At 47.6% G+C, this 13,309-nt stretch overlaps 1 protein-coding gene across 1 annotated transcript in view; it reads right to left on the bottom strand.

The window, feature by feature from the left end:
- Positions 1-13,309, bottom strand: part of LOC115081624 (polypeptide N-acetylgalactosaminyltransferase 14-like) — a gene marked incomplete at its 3' end in the record, with an annotated part of 542,489 nt that overhangs the window by 109,225 nt on the left and 419,955 nt on the right. Inside the window, 1 exon segment of the mRNA XM_029586053.1 lies at positions 13,061-13,159. Within this exon segment, the coding sequence (XP_029441913.1) occupies positions 13,061-13,159 (99 nt within the window).

Here is a 13,309-nt window from a genome sequence, read left to right as displayed (position 1 = left end):
GCATCCACCACCCTTTCCGTGAAGAAATACTTCCTGACATTGGTTCTTAGTCTTCCTCCCTGGAGCCTCAGCTCGTGACCTCTGGTTCTGCTGATTTATTTCTGACGGAAAAGGTTTGTCGTTGTCTTTGGATCATTAAAGTTTTTCAAGTATCTGAAAGTCTGAATCATATCACCCCTGCTCCTCCTTTCCTCCAGGGAGTACATATTTAGATTCTTCATCAATCTCTCCTCATATGTCATCCTATGAAGACCCTCCACCTTCCTGGTCGCCCTTCTCTGTACCGCTTCCATCTTGTCCTTGCCTCTTTGTAGATACGGTCTCCAGAACTGAACACAGTACTCCAGGTGTGGCCTCACCAAGGATCTGTACAAGGGGATAATCACTTCCCTTTTCTTACTCGATATTCCTCTCTCTATGCAGCCCAGCATTCTTCTGGCTTTTGCTATCGCCTTGTCGCATTGTTTCGCAGACTTCATATCATTAGACACTATCACTCCAAGGTCTCTCTCCTGCTCCGTGCAATGTTGTCTCTTCTAAATCATGTACTCTACAGCCATATGGGATGTACTGGGGAATAGGAGTCAATCATGCCTTCTATAAAGGAGATGACTCGGCAGCATACACAGCACAGAGCAGTGCTACTTCTGTCCCATTATCATATGAGTCAATAGTGGGGATGTGCATTCATTTCAAAACAAGATAAAAAAAAAACCCACAACATAATTTGTTGGTTTTTTTTTTTTCATTTTGTTGGCAAAAAGTGCGCTAGAAACAAGACATTTGTTTCATTTTCAATTCATTTCTTTGCCAGTAAAGACTACAGGGGAAGCATTAAGCAATTTTTTTTTCTTAGCCTCAGACAGCTTGGAGTCAGTGGTAGATGGGGCAAGGAGCCAGACCAATCAGGTGCAAGCAGTTTTTCAACCAACCTATCCCAGCTTGTGTGTTTCTTTTTTGTCTATTTTGGTTGAAATTGAAACAAAAGGTTAAGCTTGAGCAGACACCATTTTCAGTCAGGGGTGTGATTAATTTCAGAGAGCCAACGCACAGGACATGAAGCTCCTTGCTTCAGAGTTGAGAGTTCAGGAAAAGTTGTTAAAAAGAATTGGGAGAAAGTGTGTTGTCAGTGACTGGTTCTGTACACTGCCACACTGTTACTTATTTATTTATTTATTTAGAGGTTTTCTATACCGATATTCGTTTTCACATCATATCGGTTAACACTGAACAGATTAACAAAGTGAGAGAATTACATTGAACAGTAGAGCTGAAAACAAGAGCAGGGAAAGAATAAAGGAGATAGTATAATATATCAAACAGGGGTGGTACTTAATGTGTACTACAGTGTTACTAGTAGAAGGAAGCTGTAAGCTCTTACTTTTACAGTTGAAATGGTATTATCAATAAGGCTAAGCGCAGACATAGGGTGTGTTTTTAGGTAAGGCACACAGTCTCACAGAGATTGTCTCTGTGTTTTCCGCATGTGCTGTGCAGTATGACAGCTTCTCTCCATCGAAAAGTTGAAAATGTATTAGTGCATCATAGCCCTAGACAAAGCCCAAGTCAGTGAATACACCGTCACAGTGCACTATTATTTCTAATAAGCGTGACTTTCTATGTTCACGCTACTGTTTGTACACTGAATACTGGTAACTCCATTTCTTTAGAAAATCCATCAAGTCAATGGCATTAAGAGGCAGATGTGGTGATGCTAGCTATCGGAGCAGCACCATAAGTCCCCCAGCCAAGATCAAGCGTGATTTTTTTAAGAAGGGGAAACCATCTAGAGACACAGGATTGGGTGATGGTGCTCTTCCTGCTGCCTCCCTCTGTGCCCTGGGGTGCTGAGGTCACTCTGTTTGCTTCCTGGCCACCTCTTACTCAATGCCTTGGAGTTTTGAGGCCACTTTTCTTGCTGTCTTACTCCTTGCTCTGTCTTGGGGGGCTGGTGCCAGTCTTCTTGCTGCCTTCCTCTGCACCTGTGCTTTGGGGTGCTGATGCCACTGCTCCTCCCAGCACTTGCGATGGAGACTGGCATGCTGGGAACCCCCGTCCCCCGCTGCAAGCTTCAGCAAAGACAACGTAAAGGGAAATAAATCTCCTAATCTGACCCCTTCCTTCATACTTCTCCCTCATTGACGCCATCGGGAGACTTCATTAGGATTCCTACAGGCCTTCTACAGAGTCTCTTCTCTGGTGTCACTCTCCCCAGGGATATTAAGTTTACCATGTTTCAGCTACTAGATGGTTCGATTAGCCTTTCGCCCCTATACCCCAGTCCAACAATCAGCTTACACATCAGGACCGGTAGGGAGCTCCATAATACGCTGGGGAAATGATTGCTGGAGATGACCTGTCACTATTGCTGGTGTCCTCTGCCCATCTTCTGGTGCTGTGGGCTTTTCATACCATTGGCTGTGCTGCTTTGCCTCTCTAATGGCACATTGGGTGTTCATGCCACTGTTGGTGCCACTTTGCTCCACTCTTGGGGCCTTGTGGTGTTCAAGCCACTGTTTGTCCTGCTTTGTACCTGAGGTGTTTGTTTCACTGTTCGGCCACTTTTCTCCTCTCTTGGTGCTATAGGGTGTTTGTGCCACCTTTTTAGCCATTTTGCTCCACTCTTGATGTCTTGGTGTTTCACTTCCTCTCCTCCTGATGCCTGCCTGCCTGCCAGTGTGATAAAACTTGCACGGGAGTCCCCACTGTTAGAGTGAAAAATAGGAGGCAATTACTTCCCCCATAAACTTTAATGGAAATAAAATAAATGACATAACATAATAAATGATAGAATTTTTCCATGCACACCCTTAGCCAGTAGGGGAGCAGTATTAACAAGTCGGCTCTTAAACACTGTGTTGAAGTACATACAGTTTGTCTTTGCTAAAGGGTGGGCAGCTGGCCACTGGAGGGAATTCTATAAACCAAAGAGTAGACGATGTCACTCTTGGGCAAAGCTTGCTGGGAAGTGACGTTCTAAGGGAATCTGGCCTAGGGAGCCAGGTGAAAGTATCTAGGAAATTGAAAGAAAAAAAACAGAATGGCAAATAGCTGGCAGGGGGAACAGTTCGAGAGAAAGAGGAGCTAGGCAGCCATTAGGAAGACAGGCCTCAGTCTGTGGATCAGATCATCTAAGAACATAAGAAATTGCCATGCTGGGTCAGACCAAGGGTCCATCAAGCCCAGCATCCTGTTTCCAACAGAGGCCAAACCAGGCCACAAGAACCTGGCAATTACCCAACCACTAAGAAGATCCCATGCTACTGATGCAATTAATAGCAGTGGCTATTCCCTAGGTAAAATTGATTAATAGCCATTAATGGACTTAATGACAGCGAACACGCTGGTAGGGCGTTTCCATTTAAGAAGCCACCTGTTCGAGGGTTTTTGCAGTTTGTCAGTATATAGAAGCAGGGTCTGCTTTCTATGTGTAGTTGTACAGACTGATATTTCAACCTTTGTGTCTGGGATGTCTTCATAACTTAGGCCATAAAACTGAATTGTGGCCTGCACTGTGCTGTTTGAACGAAGAAGGGCTTTGTGGGGCATCCTGGAAGAAGGATCCAGAGAACAGTTGCCAGTGGAATATTTGGTGACCACTAGAAAATAATAAAAGAGAGTGGTGGTTACCAGAAGGATCCTGAAAAGAGCCCATCAGATGTTAGGCGACTCAGAAGGGTTTAAACTGCTCGCTTTTGACCACAGACTGGAAAATATACTTGAGGACAGTTAGATGTACCAGCTGCATTGGGGAAGTGTGCAACCCTAATCTGCTGATTTCTTTTTCTTGCTGTGTGCCAAGGTAGCTGGGGAGTAGTGTGTAAAAAAGTCTCCACGTGCCTCTCACTGATCCCTCTCTTCAAGGTACATGCCTTTGTGCTAGATATCTGTAGGAAAAAAGCAAAGGAAACTACATGCACTTTTGTGTGATGGACTCTGCATTAGCCATTCGGACCCCGCCGACCCCCTTCACACTCCTGGATATCTCCTTACACAGCAGTCGCTATTAAAAAAAAACAAAAAACAAACCCTGAGTATTTTACACTGTTCACCTTCCAGAGGCCAAAACAAATTAGGTGAACTGAGCTCATAATGGGGTAACTTTCTAAGGCTTAGTCGAGATCTGTGCGTGGGGAATGGAGCTGTCCACAGGTAGATTTACTTTCACAATGAGTGCACTTTTAGCCTCATTAAAAAGATGCTGCCCTGGGGGGGGGGGGGGGAGGAGGGAAATGGGGATCTTCTAGGGGTATGACTGGAAACTATTCATGCACATCTCTGTTTCCCAAAACATGTGCCACAACTGCGCATACCTTACGCCATGACTGGATATCGAGTAAGTGCAACGTGCTTACTTTTAACTGCTTAACAAGTCACCAATTATTCCACTGGCACGTGCTGTATCTTGTGTTTGATACCCGGCTGGGGTCTCTGCCAGTTAGATACCCTATTGACAATTTATGCTAGTGAGCTCCAATCACACCTGCCTTCTTCACTTTCTGCTACAGAGGCACCAGTTTTTCGAAATTGCAAGGATTCTTGTGGATTAATTATCAAAAGATGGACAAATCATCTGCATCATTTTTTCTTTCTTGTCTGGATCACACAGAGAAATGAATAACAAAGCAGAGTATCTCACCAGTTTTAAAAATAGCTGGCACCAAGTGCTAATTATGCAGCTTCTCAGCAACACCTGGCTTGTTCTGCTGTCTTAATCAAAGTAATTTTTGTTGTGGTGGTGGACTCAACAAAGTGCCTGGGTGGAAGGGGACTTCTGGTAAATAGCTGCCGCGCTCTCAGCTGCACACAAGGTTTCTTTGGAGCTGCTGTCAATGTTTTCAGAAGATGAAGGTCTTTAAGAAAGCTGATAAAGAGGAAATGGGGAGATGAAAAATGTTCACCGTGACGGGCCCAGGATTCAAATATTTACAGAGGTCATGGAAGGAGTAAGCAGAGTTGCTTACCTGTAACAGGTGTTCTCCTATGACAGCAGGATGTTAGTCCTCACACATGGGTGACATCATCGGAGAGAGCCCAGCACGGAACACCTATGACAACGTTTCTGGAACTTTGATTGAGCATTTTGAACATCCCCCACATGCCCTATCCCATGCGTCTACGCGAGGTCACTCTTCAGTCTCGTAACATAGAATTACAATAAATTAAAACAAAAAATAGGAGAAACCCAACTCCGCAGGATGGCAGGAGAGTTTCATGAGGACTAACATCCTGCTGTCCTCGGAGAACATCAGTTACAGGTAAGCAACTCTGCTTTCTCAGAGGATGAGCAGAATGGTAGTCCTCACACATGGGTGAATCCCTAGCTACAGGCTGCTCCCCAGCACAAAAAGGGACCAACAGACACCAACCAGGTGCCAACGGGCACAGCAACAACAGTGCTGTTGGTGTTGGGTTTGTGGACCTTTCAGCCGGCTTGAGAGCAGTTGGAACTACCAAGGGGAGGCCCTCGGAAGGTGCTTGTAGCTGGTAGGTGGTGCAGGACCAGAAGACCAGACCGAACCTTTACTTTTACCAGCCCTCGTTCCCCGCAGGTTGAGCCCTTGAGTGCCAGGGCCGGCAAGACCTGAGCGAAGGCTTCTTGGTGGAGGGAGTCCAATAAACAGGCCGAGTCTGGGCTGGCAGAGATCTGGAAGAACAGACATGGTCCAAAAATCGAGGCAGGCAGCAGTATAGCTATTTGATAAACCAGGCCAGGAGTCGGAGCAGGATGAAGACAAGCAGGAACTCGAAAACACACCAGAAGTCGGGATGAGCAAAGACAGGAGAAACAATATACCCAGCCGGATCAGTTCCACGGAGACAATCAAGGGCTGGAAGCAGAGCGAGGACCACAGGAGCAGGAACATAGGAACTGGAACAAACAGGAACTGGTACTGAAGCAGGATCAAGCAGGAGCTGTAACAGATACATGAACTGGCAACTGGCACTCACAGAAGCTGACCTGTTGCCAAGGCAAGGCAGGGAAGCCTGAAGTGGCTTTAAATAAGCCTCTGCTGGTGACCTCGATTCCAAGGGGCAGAGCCCCCTGCAGAGTTCAGCGGCGTCTCCCTCATGGAGAGAACGCCGCGGCAAGGCCCCAGCGCAGCCTGATCCGGTGTGCTGAAAACAGCAGGGAGCACCGGCGAGCAGGGGTAAGGGAAGGGAGGCCTGACCGCGGCTGCCCGCGGCCGGGTTTCACATCAGTAACTCCCCCTTATGCCCCCCTCTCCAGGAGCCCTGGCTTGCCTGGATGATCGTGATGGAATTGATGGAGGAGAGATTTATCTAAAATATTGGAGGCAGGTTCCCAAGTATTCTCCTCTGGACCAAAGATCTCCTGTGAGAGCAGGTATTCCCACTGTCTGTGATGGAACCTGACATAAAGGAACATCCCGTAATTGGTAAATGTGATCTTCATCAGCAACTCCATAGGTTCAGGTGGTTTGCGGTGAAACGTGGAGAGTACTAGTGGTTTTAGTAGCGAGACATGAAATACCTTATGTATCTTTAAGCTTGACGGTAACCGCAAGCAGTAGGAGACGGGACCCAAGCGCTTCATGATGACAAAGGGTCCTATGTATTTGGAAGCCAAATGCATGGAAGGAAGCCGGAGACGAATGTGCCGAGTGCTCACCCAGACTCGATCTCCAGGACTGAAGAGTGGAGCCTTGCGACAATGGCGATCCACGCCTTTTTTCGCGGCATCCGCTGCACATCGCAAATTTGTTTGAGTGGAGTTCCAGAGTGAGTGGAGCTGCTGGGCTGTGAGCTGAGCTGCCGGTGAGGGCACTGCCAGTGGGAATGGTAATGGTGGCTTGGGCTGTTTCCCAAAAATAACCTGGAAAGGAGAGGCTCCTGTCGCAGAGTGGACGTGATGATTATAAGAGAATTCTGCCCAAGGCAACAAAGATACCCAGTCATCTTGCTTATCCCCTACGAAGGAGCGGAGAAATCCTTTCAAGGTGCGATTGGTTCGCTCGACTTGACCATTTCCTTGGGGATGAAATGCGGTTGTGAAGTCTAACTGGACCCCAAATTTCTTGCAAAGCCCCCTCCAGTATTTGGCCGTGAACTGTGAGCCTCGATCGGAGGCAATGTGTTGAGGCAATCCATGCAGGCGAAAGATATGTTGTGTGAATAATTGGGCGAGTTCAGGCGCGGTAGGAAGTTTAGGAAGAGCCACGAAGTGGGCCATTTTTTAAAATATATCAATCGTGACCCAGATGACTTGCTTCCCTTCGGACCGAGGTAATTCAACTACAAAATCTGTAGAGATATGAGTCCAGGGCTCTGTTGTTTTGGGAAGTGGCTGTAAAAGTTCCTATGGCTGACCAGGTAATAGCTTCTGTCGGGCGCAGATGGGCAGGAGCTAACATACACCTTAACATCTTGACTGACGTGTGGCCACCAACAGTAGCGAGTGAGGAGCTCCAGTGTTTGGGCTTTGCCAGGATGCCCAGCCGTCAGAGAGTTGTGGGCCCATGAGAGGACTTTCTTACGCAAGCAGATAGGCACAACAGTCTTGCGTAGGGGAACCAGATTGGTAGCAGTTAGGTGGACTTGAGCGGGGTCTAAGATATATTGAGGTACTGTTGGAGTGTCCTCATTCTCAGAGGTACGAGAGAGGGCATCGGCTCTAGTGTTTTTTGATGCTGGTCAATATCGGAAAGAAATGTTGAACCGGCTGAAAAACAATGACCAGCGGGCTTGCCGAGGGTTTAACCATTGGGCTCGACACAGGTATTCTAAGTTCTTATGGTCGGTATAGACCACAATAGGATGCTGGGCTCCCTCCAACCACTGCCACCATTCTTCAAAGGCCATCTTTATGGCCAGGAGCTCCTTGTCGCCAATCCCATAATTCCTTTCAGCAGGTGAAAACTTCCGTGAAAAGTAGGAGCAGGGAAGTAACGCGCCCCTGCTGGAGTGTTGACTGAGTACAGCCCCCACGGCCAGGTCTGAAGCGTCCACATCAACGATAAAGGATCAGGAAGGATCAGGGTGGCATAAGCAGGAATCAAGAAGGAAGACTTGCTTTAATTCGTTAAAGGCCTGGAGTGCCTCTGGTGGCCAATCCCTGGAGCTACTGTTTGCGAATAGTGGGGGATAAAGTGCCGATAGAAGTTTCCAAATCAAGGAAGCAATGAAGGGCCTTGATTCCCACCGGACGTGGCCAGTCTCTTATGGTGGAGACCTTCTTGGTATCCATGTGGAATCTGGTGGAGAACACTATGTATCCTAGGAATGGCAAAGACCTCTGTTCAAATAGACACTTCTCCAGCTTGGCAAAGAGACATTCTTGGAGTTGTTGTAATACTTGACGTACCTCTTGTCGATGGGTGGAGAGATCCTTTGAGTATACTAGTACGTCATCTAAGTGTACAATTATGGATGATTGGAGCACGTCCCGGATGACCTCATTCATGAGGTTCTGGAAAACCGCGGGAGCATTACATAGTACAAAGAGCATTACCAGGTACTCAAAATGCCCGTCACGCGTGTTGAACGCGGTTTTCCATTCGTCATCCGGTCTGATTCGCACTAAATTGTAGGCTCCTCGAAGGTTGAGCTTAGTAAAAATAGTGGCCCATTGTAAGCGGTCCAGGAGTTCTGGTATGAGTGGCAAGGGATATCGGTCCTGGCAGGTGATGGCATTGAGACCACGGTGGTCTATACATGGTCTAAAGCAGCGGTTCTCAACCAGTGTGTCGCGACACCCTAGTGTGTCGCCAAGCACCGGCTGCTGTGTCGCGTTCTCGGGGTCTCTCCCGCTGCTCTTTCTTCCCTGCGCTGCCGTTGCCGCTGGGCTATCAACACGTTCAAGCCCAGTGGGAACGGCAGCAGTGCTAAAAAAAGCTGTGGCACTTGTGGCTGGGCCTTTTCTTCTTCCCGCACCTGCTCCCCCACCCCCGTGACCCGGAACAGGAAGTGAAACGCGGTGCGCGGGAAAGAGAAAGAGCCGTGCCGCGTGATAAAGTAGCAGCGGCGGCTGCAGCATCGGCCCCCGAGCAATTGAAGCAGACGGTAATCGGGAAAGGAGAGAGCAGCATGAGCCTTCCGCGGCCGATGGGCTTCTTCTTTCTTGGCTTGCGGGGGCTGGAGGAGGAGGCTGCTGCAGCTACCATTTGTGCTCGGGGAGGGGCGGGGAAGAGGAAGTGAGTGAGAGAAAGAAGCAGCCAGCCTGCGTGTGATTGAGAGCCTGCGTGTGAGTGAGAGAAACTGGTCAGAGAGCTGATATATGTGTATATGTGAGAGACAATGAAAGTGACAGCTCAAGGAGATGACTGATGTGTATGTGAGAGTGTGAGACATTAGTCAGGGAGGTGACTGATGTGTGTGTGTGTGTGTGTGTGTGTGTGTGAGAGAGAAAAAGCATTGAAGTGAGAAATCTGGGTATGTGAGAAAGCATGGGTGTAAGAAGCCTGCTGTTGGGGGGGGGGGGGGGGGGGTGTGTGTGAAAGAAAGCATGGGAGTGAGAAGCCTGATTATGTGAGAGAGCATTGGAGTGAGAAGTCTGTGTGTGTGTGCATGCATGAGAGAGAGAGACTGGTTGGTAAGGTGACGGTGTGTGTGTGAGAGAAAGAGACTGGTGTGTGTGAATGTAAGAGAATGTGATTCAGGGAATGAGAAGCCTGTGCACGTGGAGAGCGAGCATGGAAATGAGAGAGAGACTGGTGTGTGTGTGTAACAGAGAAAGTGATTATGGGAATGAGAAGCCTTTGCATGTGAAGAGAGTGAGCATGGGAGTGAGAAATCTGGGTGTGTGTGAGACACAGCATGGGAGGGAGAAGCCTGATTATGTGAGAGAGAGAGCGTGGGAGTGGGAAGCCTGTGTGTGTGTGCGAGAAAGCGACTGGTGTGTGTGAATATGAGAGAAAGAATGTGATTCAGGAAATGAGAAGCCTGTGCAGTGGAGAGCGAGCATGGAAATGAGAGAGAGACTGGTGTGTGTGTGTGTATGTATGTGTGTGTAACAGAGAGAAAGTGATTATGGGAATGAGAAGCCTGTGCATGTGAAGAGAGTGAGGATGGGAGTGAGAACCTGGGTGTGTGTGAGACACAGCATGGGAGGGAGAAGCCTGTATATGTAAGACAGAACATGGAAGTGGGAAGCCTGTGTGTGTATGCATTAGAGAGATCAGGTGACTGGTGTGTGTTTGTGTGTGTGTGTGTGAGAGAAAGAAAGTGATTATGGGAATGAGAAGCCTGTGCATGTGGAGAGAACAAGCATGGGAGTGAGAGACAGAGAAAGTGATTATGAGAGTGAGAAGCCCGTATATGTAAGTAGAACACGGGAGTGGGAAGCCTGTGTGTGTGTATGGCATGAGAGAAACTGTTCAGGAAGGTGACTGGTGTGTGTGTCAAAGACTGTTTGGGAGATGATTGGTGTGTGAGAGACAGAAACTGGTCATGGGGGCATGACTGGTATGGTGTGTGTGTGTGAGAGACATGGGCATTAAGGAAGAGGACCATGAGTATAGAGCTTAGCCTCTACTGCTGCTTCTGCTGTGTGCTACGGCCTGCATGGAAGAGGAGTAGGAAAGCTGCTGGAGGGGGGTGGCTTTTTAAGTTTATTTTTCTTGATTGACTGCCATTTTAATTATTTATTATGTGATGTGTCTGCTTTTTTTGAAATATTTTATTGGTGTTTGGAGAATTTTTAATAGTTTTTATGAGTTTTTAATTGTTGGATGTTATTCTGTTCATAGCTGTTTTGAAACATTTATTCTGCTTATTAGTATAGTTTTACAATTATTTCTGTGTGGGGATTTATAGCTGCTTGCTAGTTCTGTTTTCCTAATAAGAGGTGTATTGGTTTTTAGGACCTGATTTAATATTTGTAGTGTTGCCTTTTCATAGATAGGGTTGCTCCTGTTTGAGTGTATTCCATAATTCAGGTAACTGTGTGCGGATTAGTTTATGTGCATTACTACAGATCCTGGGAGTATGTTAGGTCGGTTCTGTGTCTGTTACCGAGATGAAATATTTTGCTAGCATGTAAGCGTTTGTATCGGTCTTATTTGTTGTGTTTTCTCAAGAGGACATGCATTGGTGGTAAACTGCTGTCTTTTCATAAGTAGGGCTATTGAGCCTGGAAGTAGAAGGAGTTTGAGTTGCTGTTACTGAGATGACACCAGAACCAGAATATCTTTTTTGTAGGGTGAGTTGTATGGGGAATGTCATAATTCTGCTTTACATCCATTATTGTGGGTCAGGGGGGTTCTCGTGGATGCAAACTGTACTTTTACATCTAGCCCCGTGACGATCATGGGTCAGTGTGTCACGCATGTGAGAACCATCTGTCAGGTGTGTCCCGACAGAAAAAAGGTTGAGAACCACTGCCTTAGAGAATGTGCAGTGGTGCCTAACTCTGTCGCATTTGAAGTGTTTCCTTTTCAATAATTGATAATTTATTATCCTAAAGCAGTGGTTCTCAACCAGTGTGTCGCCAAGCACCGGCTGGTGTGTCGCGTGCTCCCGGTCTCTCCCACTGCTCTTTCTTCCCTGCTGCCATTGCCGCCGGGCTATCAGCACGTTCAAGCCCAGAGGGAACGGCAGCGGTGCTAAAAGAAGCTGTGGCATCCGTGGCTGGCCTTTTCTTCTTCCCGCGCCTGCATCCCCCCCCCCCCCCGGATCCGGAACAGGAAGTGATACGCAGTGCGCGGGAAGAAGAAAGAGCCGTGCCGCGTGATAAAGTAGCAGCGGCGGCTGCAACATTGGCCCCCGAGCAATCGAAGCAGCTGGTAATCGAGAAAGGAGACAGCAGCATGAGCCTCCTGCGGCTGATGGGATTCTTCCTTCTTGGCCTGCGGGGGCTGGAGGAGGAGGCTGCTGCAGCTACCATTTGTGCTCGGATAGAGAGAGGAAGTGAGAGAGAAGCAGCCAGCCAGCCAGTGTGTGAGAGAATGTGTGTGTGATTGAGAGCCTGTGTGTAAGTGTATTTGATCGAGAGCATGTGTGTGATTGAGAGAAACTGGTCAGAGAGCTGATGTGTGTGTATATGTGAGAGACAATGAAAGTGACTGCTCAAGGAGATGACTGATGTGTATGTGAGAGTGTGAGACAGTCAGGGATGTGACTGATTGTGTGTGTGAGTGTGTGTGTGTGTGTGTGTGTGTGTGTGAGAAAGAGAGAAAAAGCATGGAAGTGAGAACTCTGGGTATGTGAGAAAGCATGGGAGTAAGAAGCCTGGTGTTGTGGGGGTGTATGTGAAAGAAAGCATGGGAGTGAGAAGCCTGATTATGTGAGAGAGAGCATGGGAGTGGGAAGCCTGTGTGTGTGTGCATGTATGAGAGAGAGACTGGTTGGTAAGGTGACGGTGTGACTGGTGTGTATGTGATTGTGAGAGAGGTAGGTGCCAGTCAAAGTTCTAGAAACTTTGATAAAAGTGTTCCGTGATTGGGCTCCATCCTGATGATGTCACCCATATGCGAGGACTACTATCCTGCTTGTCCTGTGAGAAAAATAAAAATTTCTTGGGGGTGTAGAGATCTTTCCGGGCCCCACCATCCATGTGATCAATCAGGCACCCAGAACTAGCACTATCCAACTTTTATCAACACTAAGCAAGTCGGGAATCCAGTTCCACAGGACGTGCCAGTCAGATCTCAGAGAAGCAGACCTCGATATTCAGCGTTTTGCCGTGGAAATGAAATCGCACTAACAGAAGGGGCCTCCAGTCTGTAATCTGCTGTAACGCATCGGGTTGTTTAGTAACCCAAAATGAAAAGATCATGCAGCCTGCTGTACATAGTGGTACAAAGCCTTCCATTAGCTAGAAAAAATAATTTGCAGGAAGAACCTTGCAGGAAAGGATGATACAGGGATAACGCTCAGCTCTGCTAGGAGTTTCTGCTGAGAAATTACCATGCCAGAAAAGAGAATTCTGCTCTGGAAAAATCAATACGGTAATGTGCCAGCATGCAGGCCTCCCCTTTCCCCCTGTAGTAAGGAACGTCTGAAAGAGCATGCCTTCAGAAATGGGTCAGCTCCAAGCGCTGCAGCACCTTTAGCAAAAGTTAAGTGTGGCGGTTGCAATGCCCAGATAAGTGGATCTTACCTTCGTATTGTTCTTAAAAGGGTGGATCTGGCTTCGTTGTGAAAGGTAATAATTATGCTTGTAGGTGGAAGATCGGGTCGGTAGTGCAACGTGGTACATCTGAAAAGAAGATTACAAAGACAAAAGTAAAACCTTGAGTCAGAAGTGAAGTGGAGTCCTCTTGCATGCACGCCTCTAGGAGACTGGAGAAAATGTGCCGGCATCTCAGCCTGCAGGCACCCACAACACCGTAGCACAGTATAGAATGGT

The sequence above is a fragment of the Rhinatrema bivittatum genome, unplaced genomic scaffold (assembly GCF_901001135.1).
Source record: "Rhinatrema bivittatum unplaced genomic scaffold, aRhiBiv1.1, whole genome shotgun sequence".
Classification (NCBI taxonomy): Eukaryota; Metazoa; Chordata; class Amphibia; order Gymnophiona; family Rhinatrematidae; genus Rhinatrema; species Rhinatrema bivittatum.
Note: the sequence above shows the minus strand (reverse complement) of the source record. Positions and strands in the feature narration are given on the sequence as shown.